This window comes from Callionymus lyra, chromosome 9 (assembly GCF_982586985.1).
Source record: "Callionymus lyra chromosome 9, fCalLyr1.hap1.1, whole genome shotgun sequence".
Lineage (NCBI taxonomy): Eukaryota > Metazoa > Chordata > Actinopteri > Syngnathiformes > Callionymidae > Callionymus > Callionymus lyra.
The window spans coordinates 5,809,813-5,824,804 of NC_141826.1; the positions used below are offsets into that span (position 1 = coordinate 5,809,813).

The 14,992-nt window shown below is 43.0% G+C and overlaps 1 protein-coding gene across 2 annotated transcripts; it reads right to left on the reverse strand.

Moving 5' to 3' along the window:
- Positions 1–7,949: 7,949 nt before the first annotated feature.
- pcdh18b (protocadherin 18b) lies at positions 7,950–13,845 on the reverse strand. 2 transcript variants are annotated; one of them, XM_087798953.1, is made up of 4 exons: positions 11,067–13,845; positions 10,766–10,821; positions 10,501–10,655; positions 7,950–9,232 (listed from the first exon to the last, which is right to left on the reverse strand). In XM_087798953.1, exons 1-4 carry the CDS (start codon positions 13,560–13,562, stop codon positions 8,394–8,396), a joined length of 3,546 nt encoding a protein of 1,181 aa, XP_087655079.1. In that variant the 5' UTR covers positions 13,563–13,845; the 3' UTR covers positions 7,950–8,393. The 2 variants fall into 2 exon arrangements, with proteins under 2 accessions (XP_087655079.1, XP_087655078.1); XM_087798952.1 differs by having other exon boundaries at positions 10,766–10,854.
- Between the last annotated feature and the right edge of the window lie 1,147 nt (positions 13,846–14,992).

Genomic DNA, 14,992 nt, shown 5'->3' on the forward strand with positions numbered 1-14,992 from the left:
TCAAAAAATGGCTGAGTGAAAACACTTTGCAGCTAAATGTGGGCAAAACTGAAACTCTGGTGATTGCTCCTGATGATAAGATTCCAGGGTTGAGTCAGTACTTGGGTGACTCAGTTCAGTCTGTCAAACTGAGCCTGAGAAAACTGGGTGTTGTATTTGATAAAGAGATGTTTCTTGTTCAACACTGCAGAAAACTGACCAGAAACTGTTTCCTTCAACTGAGAAAAATCTCTAAACTTAGGAAAATGTTGTGACAACATGATCTGGAACTTGTAATCCATGCATTTGTGTCTTCTTGTCTGGACTACTGCAACTGTTTTTTTTCATGTCTGAACAAGAAGGATCTGTCTAGCCTGCAGTTGATTCAGAACTCCGCAGCGAGAATTCTGACCCGCTCAAGTAGAAGAACTCACATTTCTCCGATCCTTTGAACTCTTCACTGGCTTCCAGTTTCTTTCAGGATCAACTTTAAAATTCTGGTTCTTACTTTCAGATCTATTCATGGTCAGGCTCCTCCTTACATCACTGATCTGATCCAGCCTTACATCAAAGCTCAGGCTCTGAGGTCTGTGGATTAGAATCTACTGATGGTTCCACGCACAAGGTTCAGGACCAGAGGAGAGAAATCCCTCCAGGCTGGTGCTCCTAAGCTTTGGAACGATCTTCCTCTCTATTTGCGCTTGATGGAGTCTACTGACTCTTTCCAGAAACATCTTAAGACGTTTTTATTTGTTTAGGCTTTTCCTTGATTTTCTGGAACTCCTGTTGTGTTGTCATTTTTATCTTGATCTTTAAAGTATATACTTTATTGAATATTGTTTCGATTGTTTAAGCGCTTTGTGACCCTGGTCTGGAAAAGCGCTATATAAATAAAAATGACTTACTTACTTACTTACTTCATCCCTCAGTCTTCTCAGCAGGATCTGTTGATCAACTGTATCAACATCTGAGGACAGATCCAAGAGAACCAGAACAGTGTATTTACTCGAATCAGCCGAAATCATGATGTCACTGGACACTTTCAATAAAGCTGTCTCTGTAGAGTGATGTTTGCGGAAGCCAGACTGAAACTTCTCATGGATGTCGCTCTGATCCAGGAACAAAGACAGCTGCTCAGACACCACCTTCTCCAATATCTTAGACAGGAATGGAAGCTTAGAAATAGGCCGGAAATTACTGAGGTCAGTCAGGTCTAGGCCTGGCTCCACAATGGCATGTTTAAATGCATTGGGAAACACCCCTGTGGAAAGGGAGATGTTAACCATATTGGTAAACCAGGGGCCAATTACATCAGACATTTAAAAAGCCTACAAGGAAGGACGCCGGACGAGCAAGAGGAGGGTTTCATCTTGCACACCAGTGCTGAAATATCAGCCAGAGATACAGCACTGAAGAAAGACCATGAGGAGGAGACAGGCTCAGAAAACAGCAGGAGTTCCACACAAAGAGGGAGATATTTTCTCTTTGATCAATTTAATTTTGCCAATGAAAAATCTCAACAATGCATTGTTGTCAGCTTCACAGAAAACAGGCATGATTTGAGGAGCAGGAGACACGAGAGAATTAATCATGTCAAAAAAACACTTTGGGGTTTTTTTATTTGCTGCTACCAGTTTCCTGATGTAATCAGATCTGGCAGTTTCCACCATGTCATTTATGAGGACATTAGATCCCTGAGGTGAAGTCTGTGCACCTCAAGTATAGTTGACCTCCAGAGACACTCAGTCTTTTGACAAAGTCTCTTCAGACTCAGGAGATCTTCATTTGTCCAAGGGCACCTTTTTTTGAGGATTTTCAAGTTCGGTTTAACAGGTGCCACTTGATCTAGTATTTCAGCACAATGAGTAGTGAAACAGTGAATCAAACTGTCCACGTTTAGGCAGTCGTTGAAGGAAAGAGGGTCATACATAGCAGAAAAACTGTCTACAGTATCGGTTGAGATAAAGTGCAACTAATGTGTTTATTTGAGTGTCTCTTAAATTGATTTACCATAACCATACCCACTGTGATTGGTCGGAGACCATTTGTTCGTCATCACCTGACATCGATTTCGGAAGTTTCTTGGCAACCGTTTAAAACACAGCATAGGGTGATTGTATAAATATAAATAAAATCAAAATCAAAATATAAATCTTTCTCTCTTCTCAGATTTCGAGTAGATTATCATGGTCGATCCTGGTCTTCATAGCCCGGCTAATCTGCCCTGAGAACCTTGAATTTAATTAATCCCTTGGCTGTGCTGAGTCAACAATAAACTTCTCTATCTACCCTATTTTGTTCTGGATTATACTTTCAATGAAGAGCTTGAAAATCTCTTGTCCGTCTCCACTAAGGTATGTTTAGTTTTTTCGTTTGATCCTGATTGATGATTTTGGGCTTTGAAGCCACGATTTTCTTTCCCTCGTGTATTAGTTGTATTAGTGGAAGAAAGAAAAAACACTTTCTTTCTGTCTACTCTTAATCTCCACCACATAATTTGAGCAGACTCCTCGACCAGTTTTACTTCTCAGAAACTCTTGCTGATCTACGTCATAAAGTCCCACCAGTAATTTGTAAAGATCTACATCCTGGAAAATAAATGTAAACGCCTTTACATACCCTAGTATTAAATCAGTGTCAAGTTGACCAGAAGGCCCAAAAACAAATGTAATTGTTTTATGCATTGTTGCTGAGATAACACAAGGGTTAACATACTTATATTTAGCCAAGGAACGGATCTTATTTCACTGGAAGAAAAAAACATAAATATTTATAACTCTTGAAATCTAAATAAAGTCCAGACAAAAAGTAAAAGTACAAATACATGAACCAGAACTGCAGAACTGTACAACCTTCTCTGATCCTTCAGTCTTAAGCATATCTTCTGTGGATTCACATGCTTTAACTTTTAAACAATACAAATAAAATTTCAGAGGATGGGCAAAAAAAAGGATTTTTGTTGAAAGCAGAAGTCGATCAGAATGGGTTGGAGTACGCAGGAGGGATTTGGCAAGTGATGTGAGTGAACAGCTGCTGAGAAAGGAGAGTAGCAGAGGAGGGAAGAAGGAGCCACTGGGGACCTGGCGCTTTTGGTTCATGGTTTATTAAAAAAAAAGAGCTCAGGAGAGGTACAGATCATAAAGTACAACCCCTGACTCACAGCAGGAGGACCAAGTGCTGTCTGACTGGGACCTTTCTGTTGCATGTAGACGAGCCATGAGTGCATGTTTTAGAGCTGAGGAATGAGGATTAAAGATGGCTGCCCTGAGGGCATTCGGCTCATATTCCTCACATATTCTCTGTAGTGCACGATGTGATGATGGGATCAAAGGAGGCAGGAGACACGCCTCCACATCCCCAGCCCCGTCTCTTCTCAGACATCAGTCTGCAAATTTGTCTGTTTTCTGTTTCTTTCAAATATTCATTTAAAATTTAAATTAAGTCTTTTTTACTCTTACGATTGCAAAATACGACGTATGCAAAATAGTTTTACTTGATGTTTACCAGCTATAATCTTAATGATAACAGATGTAGCTACTTTCCATGAATGTACCTTCAATGGATCGTATACTTACATTTTTTTCCCTTCAAAATGCTAAATAACAAAACACATTAATAATTCAAAAACAGAGGTACTGATACACATGGCGGGTTTCCACTGCTGAGCTTGGTTTGAACATGTTGGGTTTTCCAAGGACATGGTTGTGGTTAGCTTCATTCAGTCGGGCGGGTAATATGTACTGTATGGGGAATAATCTGTCACTTCAATCTTACAATGCTGAGAGGAACCAGGCTTAAGTGCTTCTTAAACTCGGTTCTTATACTCAAACTATGACGTATGCAAACCTAAAACTTCTTCCAGCTTGCTGCGGTGCCTTAATTACAATCCGGTACAAAGGGGGCTAAATCCCAGAATAAAACAAATAAATGGTCATTTCTCTCAACAGATTTACAGTAAATCTTGTTCCCATGCAACCTCTCGAGACACAGCCATATATGCTGATGGAAAACTGCTTTTCTTGATGATTTGTATCCAAGTAAATATAAACTTACATGACTCGAATAAATCACAGCTTGGAATACCGTGTGTGGCATTCATCAAACCAGAAGGCATAAGAAGAAAAATGTCCCAGGGGTTTCTTGAAAGCTGTCTTCCACTCGTCCCCCTCACAAACTCGCACCCACTGACAAGTGTTGCAGAGGTCTAATTTGGTGAAAATGGTGGCTGGACACAAGGATCAATGTCCCCTGAAGTCAATGCTAGGGCATAGAGACTTGTAAAAAAAACTGACTTGAGAGAAGGATGGTGTGATGAGACTAGGGGCAATGACTCATTAATATAGCTCTCTAGAGCTTCTCTCTGGGCGTGAGATATTGTAACTGGTTAGAAGGAAGCGTGGCATCTGGGATTAGATCAATAGAAAAGTCGTAAGGACGGCAAATGAGCAGAGAAAGAGCCAGATCTTTATCAAACACCCCCATAGATTACGATGGACAGAAGGGACAGAGGACAAATCAGGCAACTGACCAGAAGAGATACGAGGGTGGATAAAAGAGGACGAAGCAGACATTAAACATGGCAGTAGGAGCCCAGAGCGCGAGGAAGACAAAACTGAAAACTAGATCATATCTTTGTGATAACCTGAGATGACTAGAGGCAAAGAAGCGCTGGCAACGTCAGGAAGGGGGGTTGTGGTCATTGCACGCGGGAAGTGTGGAGAGTTGAACCTTGTTAGAGAAAAAAAAAAATTATTGAAATGGTCGATAAACTTTCAGCATTGATTTAGTCATTGATTGCACCTAAAGAAGAAGAAAAAAATCATTCATCATCTGACTAATCCCACACGTACGAAGAACACAACAAGGCAAACTACAGCACAGGCACAAACACAGGGAAATAAGGAGCTGGCGCTCCACAAAGGTGAGTCTTGTCCTCCCCACCTGCATGGTTCCTCTGGCTCATTGTTAGAGGGAAGTGTTATCACCCTGTTTGATCTGCTGAAGGAAAAGATGGAACACACACTGTGGGCTGGTTCTTACTGCGTCGCTCACAGATGCTCTTATCTTTTCTGGCAGAGAAACTAAAGTGACTTTGGCTTGAGGATAATTGGTCTTGGATCTTATTGGACTCTGCTTCCGTAATCTTGAAAACAAACAGGGAATTCAGCTATAGACTCAGATGAACGCCTTCAGAGAGAGAGAGAAACGATTCGGTTAGAGGCTGAAGATGTGTTTCTTAATGGTGCATCAAACACTGGCCTCCTCTCAAAGAAAGAAGAAACAAAAGACTTCAACTCTGGAGATTAAGAATCCCATGGAGAGACAGCCCACTCACAACCTTTCCTGAGGAGGAGAGAGATGACGTTAAAAAAGCTTGGCTGTATTGGCCACAGACAAGCTTGGCTATGAATCAAAAGACTAATGAAGATTTCAATATGAACGTACTTGCCATAACCAAGATAACTGATGGAAAATTCCAGAGAGGAAATTTGATGGTACAATGGTAGCAACAAGAGCTGGGACCGCTGAAGGCATCACCTGAAGGCATCACCAAACCATTAACAGAAACACACCCTCAAAAAAAAGATGCAATAAATTAAATAAGAGAACACAGGGAACTAGCACGCAGAGAGAAACTATAATAAAAACATGAACTACTACCACCAAAATTAGGAAAACTGTGAAACTGCTCCTTTGCAAACCAAAGCAAATGCTTTGGTTTGCATCTGAAATAAACCAAACCCTAACCCTAACCCTAACCCTAACCCTAACCCTTTTGTTGTGATTCCGGGCAATTCTTCTGTATTTCAGTAAAGGGTCTTAGTTTGCTCTTTCTTCTTGTCAGAAAGCTGTCTATTATCTGTTTACTGGCTAGATACAAGCTGCCAGGTACTGGGCACAAACAGCTAGGTTGACCCAGAAGATGACATGTCATGACAGGTCGTGTAATTAGGTATCATCGGAAACTTGAGAATCAGAAGAAGCGACTTCTAGCGCCCTCTGGCGGCCCTAACGTTGAAAACCACCGCGTTACAGCACAGAGGCCTGATCGTAAAGTAGTTTCTGGTGCTGTAACTCTGAAGCTAATGGGGAGATAGAGGGGGGGAAATGGAGACTAAAAGTGAAAGCGGAACATATGAACAGAACTTTAAATGTTACATTTATAACTCGCTGACATCATCAACATGTGCAGGGTGTGACGGGAAAATGTTCATTATACATCCCTCTTGTTTCCAAATGAGTAAAACATATCTGTGAATAAAACAACTTGACTTATATTTGATAGTATACCACTGGTGAGAAACCTCTGTCGTAAACATATTTGCAGATTATTATCAGGTACTTTATGACCAATATCAGGACTTAAAACGTTCATACATAAATATTTAATAAAGTGTTATAGGTTTGATGTTATAGCACCTGATGGTTTTTTTTTTTTTTTAAATTAAGCACGTAAAAGACTTTTGAAAAATGGTGAAATAAGTTCAATACATCTAGCATTGTTCTGCCTACCTGTTACAATGGTCAGTGACACTGATTTTAGAAGATGCTGGTCAACCGTTCTAGTGCGTTATCCTTTGGCTCCATCCTGTGGACATCATCGTCATACCTGATCCACCTTAAATAAGTACAGTCCGGGTCCTCACCGAGGTGAAGATAGTCTGATGTTGGATAGTCGACAGATATTCGCTCCGGAAACAGCCGAGTCTTTGCTCCCTACAAACCAGGGGAGAGCTCGCTGATCTCGGCCGCTCGATCTGAGAAGAGACGTTTCATCTCCATAATGAATTAATAATGAATTCATTGATTAATAATTCTTAGGAAAGTTCAAACATAGGGATTGAGACATTGAGATGTAAAACAATACGTGTATCTTATGTATCTGCTTGTGTACAATGATCTCACACTGATTTTGAGCGAATTGACCAAAACATCTAGAAGATATTGATGAAGATAAAAACAACTTATATTTACATGTAAATATTATTAATAAATAAATTGAGATGTGAACCATAAAAAAAGGTGTATCTTCTGCATCTGATTGTTCACCAGGACCTCTTCTCTTATATATATGTTACTTAAAGTGTCTTGAGATAATTAATGTCATGACTTCACAATATAAATAAACGTATATGGAAATGAGTTGAGGTCTATAAAAAGGTACATTTTGGATTTAGGTTTATTAACTCTTATTATATAATTATAAGTATTAAGTCTTGGACTTTGACAATATATTTATGTTTTTTATAATTATGAGAAAAAATAAAAGACACACATATTCTTTCATCAGTCCTTTTTTAATGTAATCTTCACACAAATCCCATTCAAACCACCTCACAATGATTTGACACTTAAAAAACAAATTGTAGTTAACAAGCATTGGCCATTTAATCATGTATTAGTCTGAGGTACTGTATTGTGAAACTGTTGAGGGTCTGAACTTGGACTACTTTGAAGCTCATTTATTTCTACGGAAAAGACACTAGGATAGTCTTGCTGCAAGAAAACAGATCTGTGGCAATGTTTGTCTGTTTGCTCATTCTGGGCCGAGGCAGCAAATCTCTGTACACTGTTTATACAGTATATTGCCTCTTTTTTTTGCTCCAACAATTCCCATCACGCTCAGATAATTCATTTCCCTGTAGTTCCAAGTCTAAAACAAGACCCAGGCGCAGGTGCAGGGTAGACCACCATCGCTCTGTCCAGTACAAAGTGTCCTGTGTCAGCCTCAGACCCCCAGCAGATGTCTTTACTGGCATCTGTTCGTGCTACCTGGCAAAGAAACAGAAACCTCAGAAATGAATGGTCCAAAATCCTCCACTCTTGTGCTGCTGTAGTTCCACCTGCTGCTCATCAACTGTATTTATTATAACAATATTCATTAAACAGAAGGATCGTTTCAATTGGATTCGCATGTTGAATGACAAAAAAAAGAAGATGCAGAAGTTTTCTATTAGGTTTTAATTTTTGTTTTGACCCCCTTCAGAAGAAGACAGCTTCAGAAAAGACACATGTCCAATAATAACTTCATATTTTCTTCCAAACACACAATAGTGACAAATACAAAGGAGTCAGGATATAAAATAGGTTTAAATACACAGAGTAACAATCACATGGCTTATTTTCAAGTCAAACTTCAACATGCATTCAATATATAAAAATAGATTTATTTTTATTCAATTAATTTACTTTTTAATATATAAAAGTATACAAATGTATTTTTAAAATACAAAGATAAATAGGCATATAGTGTACATTGTGTACCAAAAATTAAAATACATTACAAACATTTTTTGGGATACTTAGCATTCACAATTCTTACATTAGAAATGCAACTTTATTGACAATTCCAGGTCTTGTCTGTTTAACGTCTCGAACCTGAAAGTCAAGGTGTTTTTGTAGGAACACGAATTCTAGCCGTCCCTGACGTCCTGCAACAGTTTATTGATCTCCGCCACCAGGTCGCTGGCGTCAACCAGCTCTTGTCGGCTCTCGCTGCGGTTGCCCTGTAGGTGTCCCGACGCCGCGTCAAACTCGTCCTCTTCATAGTTCTCCGGGATCTCCTCCATGGCAGGCAGCCATTTGCACGAGGGCATCAGGACGGAGGTTGACGGCGCGACCGGCTGCACCATCGCAGTGAGTGCTGGGTCAGCGCTGGGTTTGCTGCGGCTGCTGCCCGGGCAGTTCAGCCGGGTGTTGGGTTGCAGGGTGTGGTAGCTGCCGCTGTGCACGTGTCTGGGGGGCTCTATCATGCTCCCTGGGTTTTGAAAGTGAGTGTTGGCCGCCCACGCCGCCACCCCCTGCTGGTGCACCGCAGCGCTCTGCTTACCCGGTAGGTGTCCTCTTTTCCTGTCCAAAGAACCGGACATTGGCAACCCCAGTCCACTTAGACTGGCACCTTTTGGGTTTTCATTTACTCGGGCAAAAGAATCCAGACTGGGAGAGAGCAGATGCTGGAAAACACAGTTCATCTCGGTGAGCAGCGACGCGCTCCCGTACATGCCTTCTTCTCCCCTTCCTCCGTTCTCGCCTTCCTCGTCCTCTTCCTTCCCGAAAGTGGAGAAGCTTTGGTTCTGTGTGCTGTGTATGCATGGCTGCGTCTTTTCCTGGCACTGATCGGCAGGCCGGTGAACTTCCTTACCAGGGATGTATAGGTTGCTGCGATAATCAGAGGATGCGGAGACAGGAGGAGGCATCCAGCACTGGTCCGAGTGTCCTAGAACCATACAGTCCTCGGTACACAACCTCATTGCTGCAGGGAGAGAGAGACACTGGTCAGCCATTGGTCTGTCGCCCATGAGAGAATATTATGAGTATTATTAGGGCTGTAACGTTACAGATAAACTGGAAAACCATGGTAAATTTCCCATTTTATTAATTACTGACAAATTGTGACACGTGATCATAGATCAGATGATTTTCCAAGTTTGAGAACAGTGACAAATACTCTCATTTACATTAATTCAATCTAGTAAACTCAGTCTCCAGTAATGTCATTATTGAGTGTTTTATGTATAAAGGTGGAAAGTTCTTCAGACTTTTATTATTTTATTATATTATTTTGAAGCGAGGAAGACTGAACATGTTTGTTATTCCCTTTTTATGATAAAGAATATGCTGCACTATGATGATACTTGACATGAGATTTTTGTCCTGCAGTGTAGACAGAATCTGAGAGTCCTTCATTAATATTGCATTTGTAAATGTATTTTTGATACTGTACAACAAACTGTACAACGTATCAATATTTATACTAGCAGTATCACTATCACCTACCCAGTCTTTGTTTAAACCGATATTTAGTGGACACAATATCTGCTTTATTCGTAACTTAATGTAATAAAATGTTATCTTATCCCACTTGAACCGTGTAAATTAAACGTTTATCAATAAACATTAGTAAAGATATATGTAAGTGTTTTCATTGAACTGGGTTTCATGATCTTTCATTTATCAAGCCAGAAAATATATCCTACACGTAAAGCAAGTAAACATAGCTCTGAACACTAGGTGGCGCTATTAAGCTATTTGTATTTCCTCTATACTCGGAGCGCCAGTTTGCCAAAGATATATATATAAATGTTTTCTATTATTGTTATTATCAGAAAGCAACAGAAAATAAATGTTAAGTGATAAAAATTTAAAGAAAAGTCCACTTTATATTACCAAGAAATGTTAATTTTTGTTTCCCTGTTTCACTGAAATAACAGATGTTGTATGTTAATTTGATGCAAATCCAGGATGCAATGAAAAGAAATAAGAAAAGGGATGGAGTGAAGGGTTAAACGGGGCCATGGTTTGTTGTGTAGTAGCTCATCCTTATCAGAGCAAAACAACAATACAAGTGGAAGACACTGAAGGGCTGCTGTACTGGAACTGTAGTTTGTTACATTCTTGTATGCACATTTGTTCAAGATGTTTCCCTCTCAAACAAAATAAAACAACAACGTTCCAACTACTACAAGTACCATTTCTGCAGCCTCCCAGTGGTGAAGGGTCTTTTGGATCATAAAAGCGTACCTGTATGTTGACCGTCTGCAGGATACATTTCAGGAAAGCCGAGGAGTCTGTCCACGGGCGACTCCCTTCCAGGTTCATAGTCACTGTCTCCGGCCTCGCTGTCCCCACGCCCACTGTCCTTGAGACTGAATTTATCCATCTCATTCAGGGCATATCTAGAAGAGCAACAAAATGACGGATTAAACATAAACTAGAAGCTCTAAACAAAAGGAAGACACATTTTTCTATTGGTATTAAACTGTAAACGTCTGAGCGTGGAAGGTACCTGTAGCTCTTTGTGTATTTGTTGCCTCTGAAGCTTGGCCGTGGCTGATACTGGCCCTGATGGAGCATGGACAGAAGCTGTGAGACTTGCTACAATCCCAAGAGAACCAAAAAAGGACAAAAAGAAAGAAAAAGACAAAAATAAAATGACAAATGATGAGGGGAATAAATGGTATCAGATGGGCAAGCCCACAAAATAATACAGGATGGGGTGGGTGGGGGGTGGGGATGCATGACTTTGGGATCTGGACGGTTTAAAATACACGACTGAATAAATCACACACAATGAAAATGTCTCTTACCTCCACAGGTGGTGAGGTGTGCTTCAGCTCCAACGCAAAGTTGTCTGCCGCGTGATTGGACGACATGGTGACCAGGCTGTTTAGTGACTGGCGGCTGTGGTGGCTTTGCTCTCTTCCTAGGGAGCCTCGGTCAGGCGTGGGAGAGGCCGACACCGAGTGTGGATGTGCCTGCACAGGCAGAGCGCCGTTGATGGTGGGAACCAGTGTGATGTCGGCCTTGTGAATCTGCCTCGTGGGCTTTTTTGGGTGGTTCTTGTAGCTGTTCTCTGCCACTCTGCAGTTGTAGTTGTGCTGTGGGTCCTTCTTCTCGCAGTTGCAGCGGGCAGTGGCGAACATCACCATGACAATGAGCAACAGACCACAAACTGATCCCAAGGAAATGATCACGATAAGCGAGAGATCCAACGAAGCCTGGGTGTTGCCCGTCGGGAACAGAGGTGGAAGGATGACCATGTTCTCCTGGAGGGTGAGCCTCAGTGTGACTGCCGTCGACAAACGTACCACTCCCCTGTCCTGCACCTCAACCCTGATGTCCATCTCGTCCCGGGGAGCCTGCTCCAGACTCATGTTAGCCCTTAGTTCACACAGATGGGAGTCGATCACGAACAGCCCATCATCATTTCCGCCGACAATAGAGCAGCTGATCTCCCCGTTGGCGCCTGCATCCCGGTCCGACACCTTCAGAGCTATGACCAGCTGACCAGGAGTCGCGTACCTCCAGACCGGAATCTCTGCCGTGTGGTTCTGGATGGATGGGGAGAGGATGATGGGAGGATTGTCATTCTCGTCCAAGACAGTCAGCAGGACGGTGGTGTTCGCAGACAGCACTGGATTCCCACTGTCCCGTGCCTGGACGCTGAAGCTGATCCGGCTCACGTCCTCGAAGTCGAAGCTGCGCAAGGCATAGATGGCGCCGTTGGAAGGGTCGATGGTGACGTACGTGGAGATCGGACTCCCGTGGATTAGAGCGTCAATGAGCGAGTAAGTGACCTGGCCGTTGGTTCCTAGATCAGGATCCTGGGCTACCACCGTCATCAGATACACACCGGGAGAGTTGTTCTCAGATTTAAAAACTTCATAGCGGCTCTTCTCAAAACTGGGAGGATTGTCGTTTTCGTCCAGCACCTGAACGGTGAAATGTTTGATGTTCGAAAGGCTCGGTGAACCCCGATCTTGGGCGATGACAGTGAGGCTGTATTCAGACCTCTTCTCTCTGTCCAAGGAGACATTAGTCAGAATCATATAGTTGTTCTCGTACGTCTTCTGAAGCCTAAAGTGTCCGTGACCAAGCAGCCTGCACACCACTTCTCCATTCTGCCCAGTGTCGGCATCATCGATGCGTACTAGAGCGATAAAGGTGTCCAGAGGTGCGCCCTCCGAGATGTACGCCACCTCCTCTTTGCCGGGCGTCATCAGGTTGATGTTGATCTGAGGTTTATTGTCGTTGACGTCCACGATCTTCACGACTATTTTGCAAAGTCCCGGAATGGAGTTTGGGCCCATATCCTGAGCCTGGATGTCCAGCTCGTAGGAGGCCGTGCTTTCGTAGTCGACCTTCTTGATGAGCGTTATGTGCCCGGTTTCTGGGCTTGTTTTGAACATTTCTAGAATCTTTGGTGACACATGAGTACTAAAAGTGTAGACGATCTTTCCATTGGTCCCTTCATCTGGGTCGGTGGCATTAAGGTCTATAATAAGGGTTCCCAGTGGAGAGTTCTCAGCCAAGTGGACCACATAGGCTTGCTCCTCGAATGCAGGGCTGTTGTCGTTGGAGTCAGAAATGTTTATTTTAAGCAGAGTGGATCCAGACTTGGGCGGCATTCCATTGTCCGAGGCCGTGAGCTGCAGCTGATAGCTGGACTTGGTCTCTCGGTCCAGGTCCCGTATGACCACCAGCTCCGCGTACTTGGCCCCATCGGTCCTGGTCCTGACCTCAATCTTAAAGAAGTTGTTCGGGGTGAGCGAGTAGGTGTGCAAAGAGTTCTCTCCGACGTCCGTGTCGACAGCGCCATCCAGTGGAACCCGCGTGCCCACGGACGCGCTCTCGGAGATCTCGATGGGCACAATGGCTCGCGGGAAGTACGGAGAGTTGTCGTTGATGTCCAACACTTCCACCTCCACGTGGAAAAGCTGCAGGTATTCCGTGGGCAGCGTCACGACGTCGAACTCGATGGAGCAGTTGAAATTGTTCTCGCACAACTTTTCCCGGTCGATCTTGCTGGCGATGCTGATCTCGCCATCCTCCTCCCGCACCGACAGCAGCGGGGAACTCACGCGCTGCATGGCGCGGAACCGAAAGCTGAGAGTTCCTGGAAATTTGGCCAAAACCTCTTCAACGTCCTCCCTCAACCGCGCGATCACGGTGCCGACTTTCTGCTCTTCGTAAACTTTGTATTTCAGAGTTTTCCCCGCGACGCCTTGTAAGACCAGAAAGAAAAACAGCTGCTTGAAGAGCGCAAAGGTGACTCTCGTCCCTGGTTTGTTCGGGGGCCCCATCTCTCTGTGAGCAGTCCGGGTCCAAAAAGGGAGGAGAGTTCCACTTAAATGCTCGGCATGTTGTCCTTCTTTAACGGCCCGGTCCCTGCGTCCAAAAAGTGTTTTCCCTAAATAAAAATGTTGTGTTGAAGCAGTCCCGTGGAGAGAGTCACGCAGAGAAAAGGCTCCTCCGGGGGGCCAGTGAAAGAGCAAGTGAGAGCGAGTGTGTCTGCAGCAGTGTGTCTCCCCGCCCTCCTCACTCACCAGCTGCTTCTTGCCTTCACACACACACACAACAAAAAAAAAACACACCCCTTTCTCAGTCCTTGCAGCTCCCTTATTCCTCCCCCATATCACCCCCATCGCATGGAGATATATGTCGTCCATTGGAGGAGTTAAAGTGTGCCACAAACAATCGCCTTGAGAAGGATTTATTCAGCGCTACTTTTCCAGACACACGTCTGACCCCGACAGGCGCACAAAACCCAACGTGTGCCAACTCTGAACCCTTTTGTTATACATAAAAAACAATAGAAATATATGACCTATTTGTACTAATGCCAACCAGATTGAGATTTGGTGGTTTCCTGAAAAGTTTCTACACAGCTATAACGCTCACATTTTTTTTATCATCATGTCCCTCAGAAGAAAATCAACTGCTTCTCTCTGCATTTTTTTCTCTTTTCAAACTGTTTAATCATCAAACTTCACCACATTTTCCGTTGCAGGGATCTCCCCTGACCATTCACCCAATTTAAGTTGCTCAAAGCTCCCCCAGTTTTTACAAACTGGATCCGAGCTCCACACACGCCATCGTTGGCCTGTGTCGCAGAAAAGGAGGTTCGACTGTGCTGGATCAGCATTTGGAATTCCTCCGAGTGACCCAAGGGAACTGACTCTCCACTCCACCATCTGCCTCAGAGCAAACACATGGATGTCTGGCTGTTGTGTGCAGAGAGTCTTAACGAGATGTCTGCACTGAGCACATGAATTTCAATTTCTCTTTGTCTAGATTTTTTTTTGTTATGTTTTTTTATTTTTGTTCGACTTCAATCGCTTCTTTTGCAACCAGACACATATTAGAAATTTAAAGAGGAATGTTTCCAAACTAAGAAACTAGACACAGATGTGGACTTAAGAGTATTTATTGTGTGTGTGTGTGTGATACAAACAATACTCTAAATGTGTTTTGACCTCCAGCCATGGAAGGCTAAATCCAAAATAGAGGATTGATGTAAGAATAAACTTGATGATGTCTAAACTTTAAATGGACTTTATTTCAAAGGGGAATCATAACACATTATCTCAAGACGCTACAGTTTAAAAAACACTTTATAAGGAAAAAGAAAACAGGTCTTAGCAAATCACAGTGAGCGACAGTGGCGAAGAAAAACGTCCTTTTAACTGGCAAAGACCCCGAGCAGAGCCAGACCTGTGTTTTATATCACATG

Excerpts from the sequence above, each read along its gene's own strand:
- pcdh18b (XM_087798952.1), bottom strand. The coding sequence starts at position 13,562 with ATGGGGCCCCCGAACAAACCAGGGACGAGAGTCACCTTTGCGCTCTTC. Across the intron at positions 10,656-10,765 it reads AAATACACAAAGAGCTACAG|ATATGCCCTGAATGAGATGG; the intron begins GTACCTTCCACG and ends TTGCTCTTCTAG. Across the intron at positions 9,233-10,500 it reads TGCAGACGGTCAACATACAG|CAATGAGGTTGTGTACCGAG; the intron begins GTACGCTTTTAT and ends CTCTCCCTGCAG.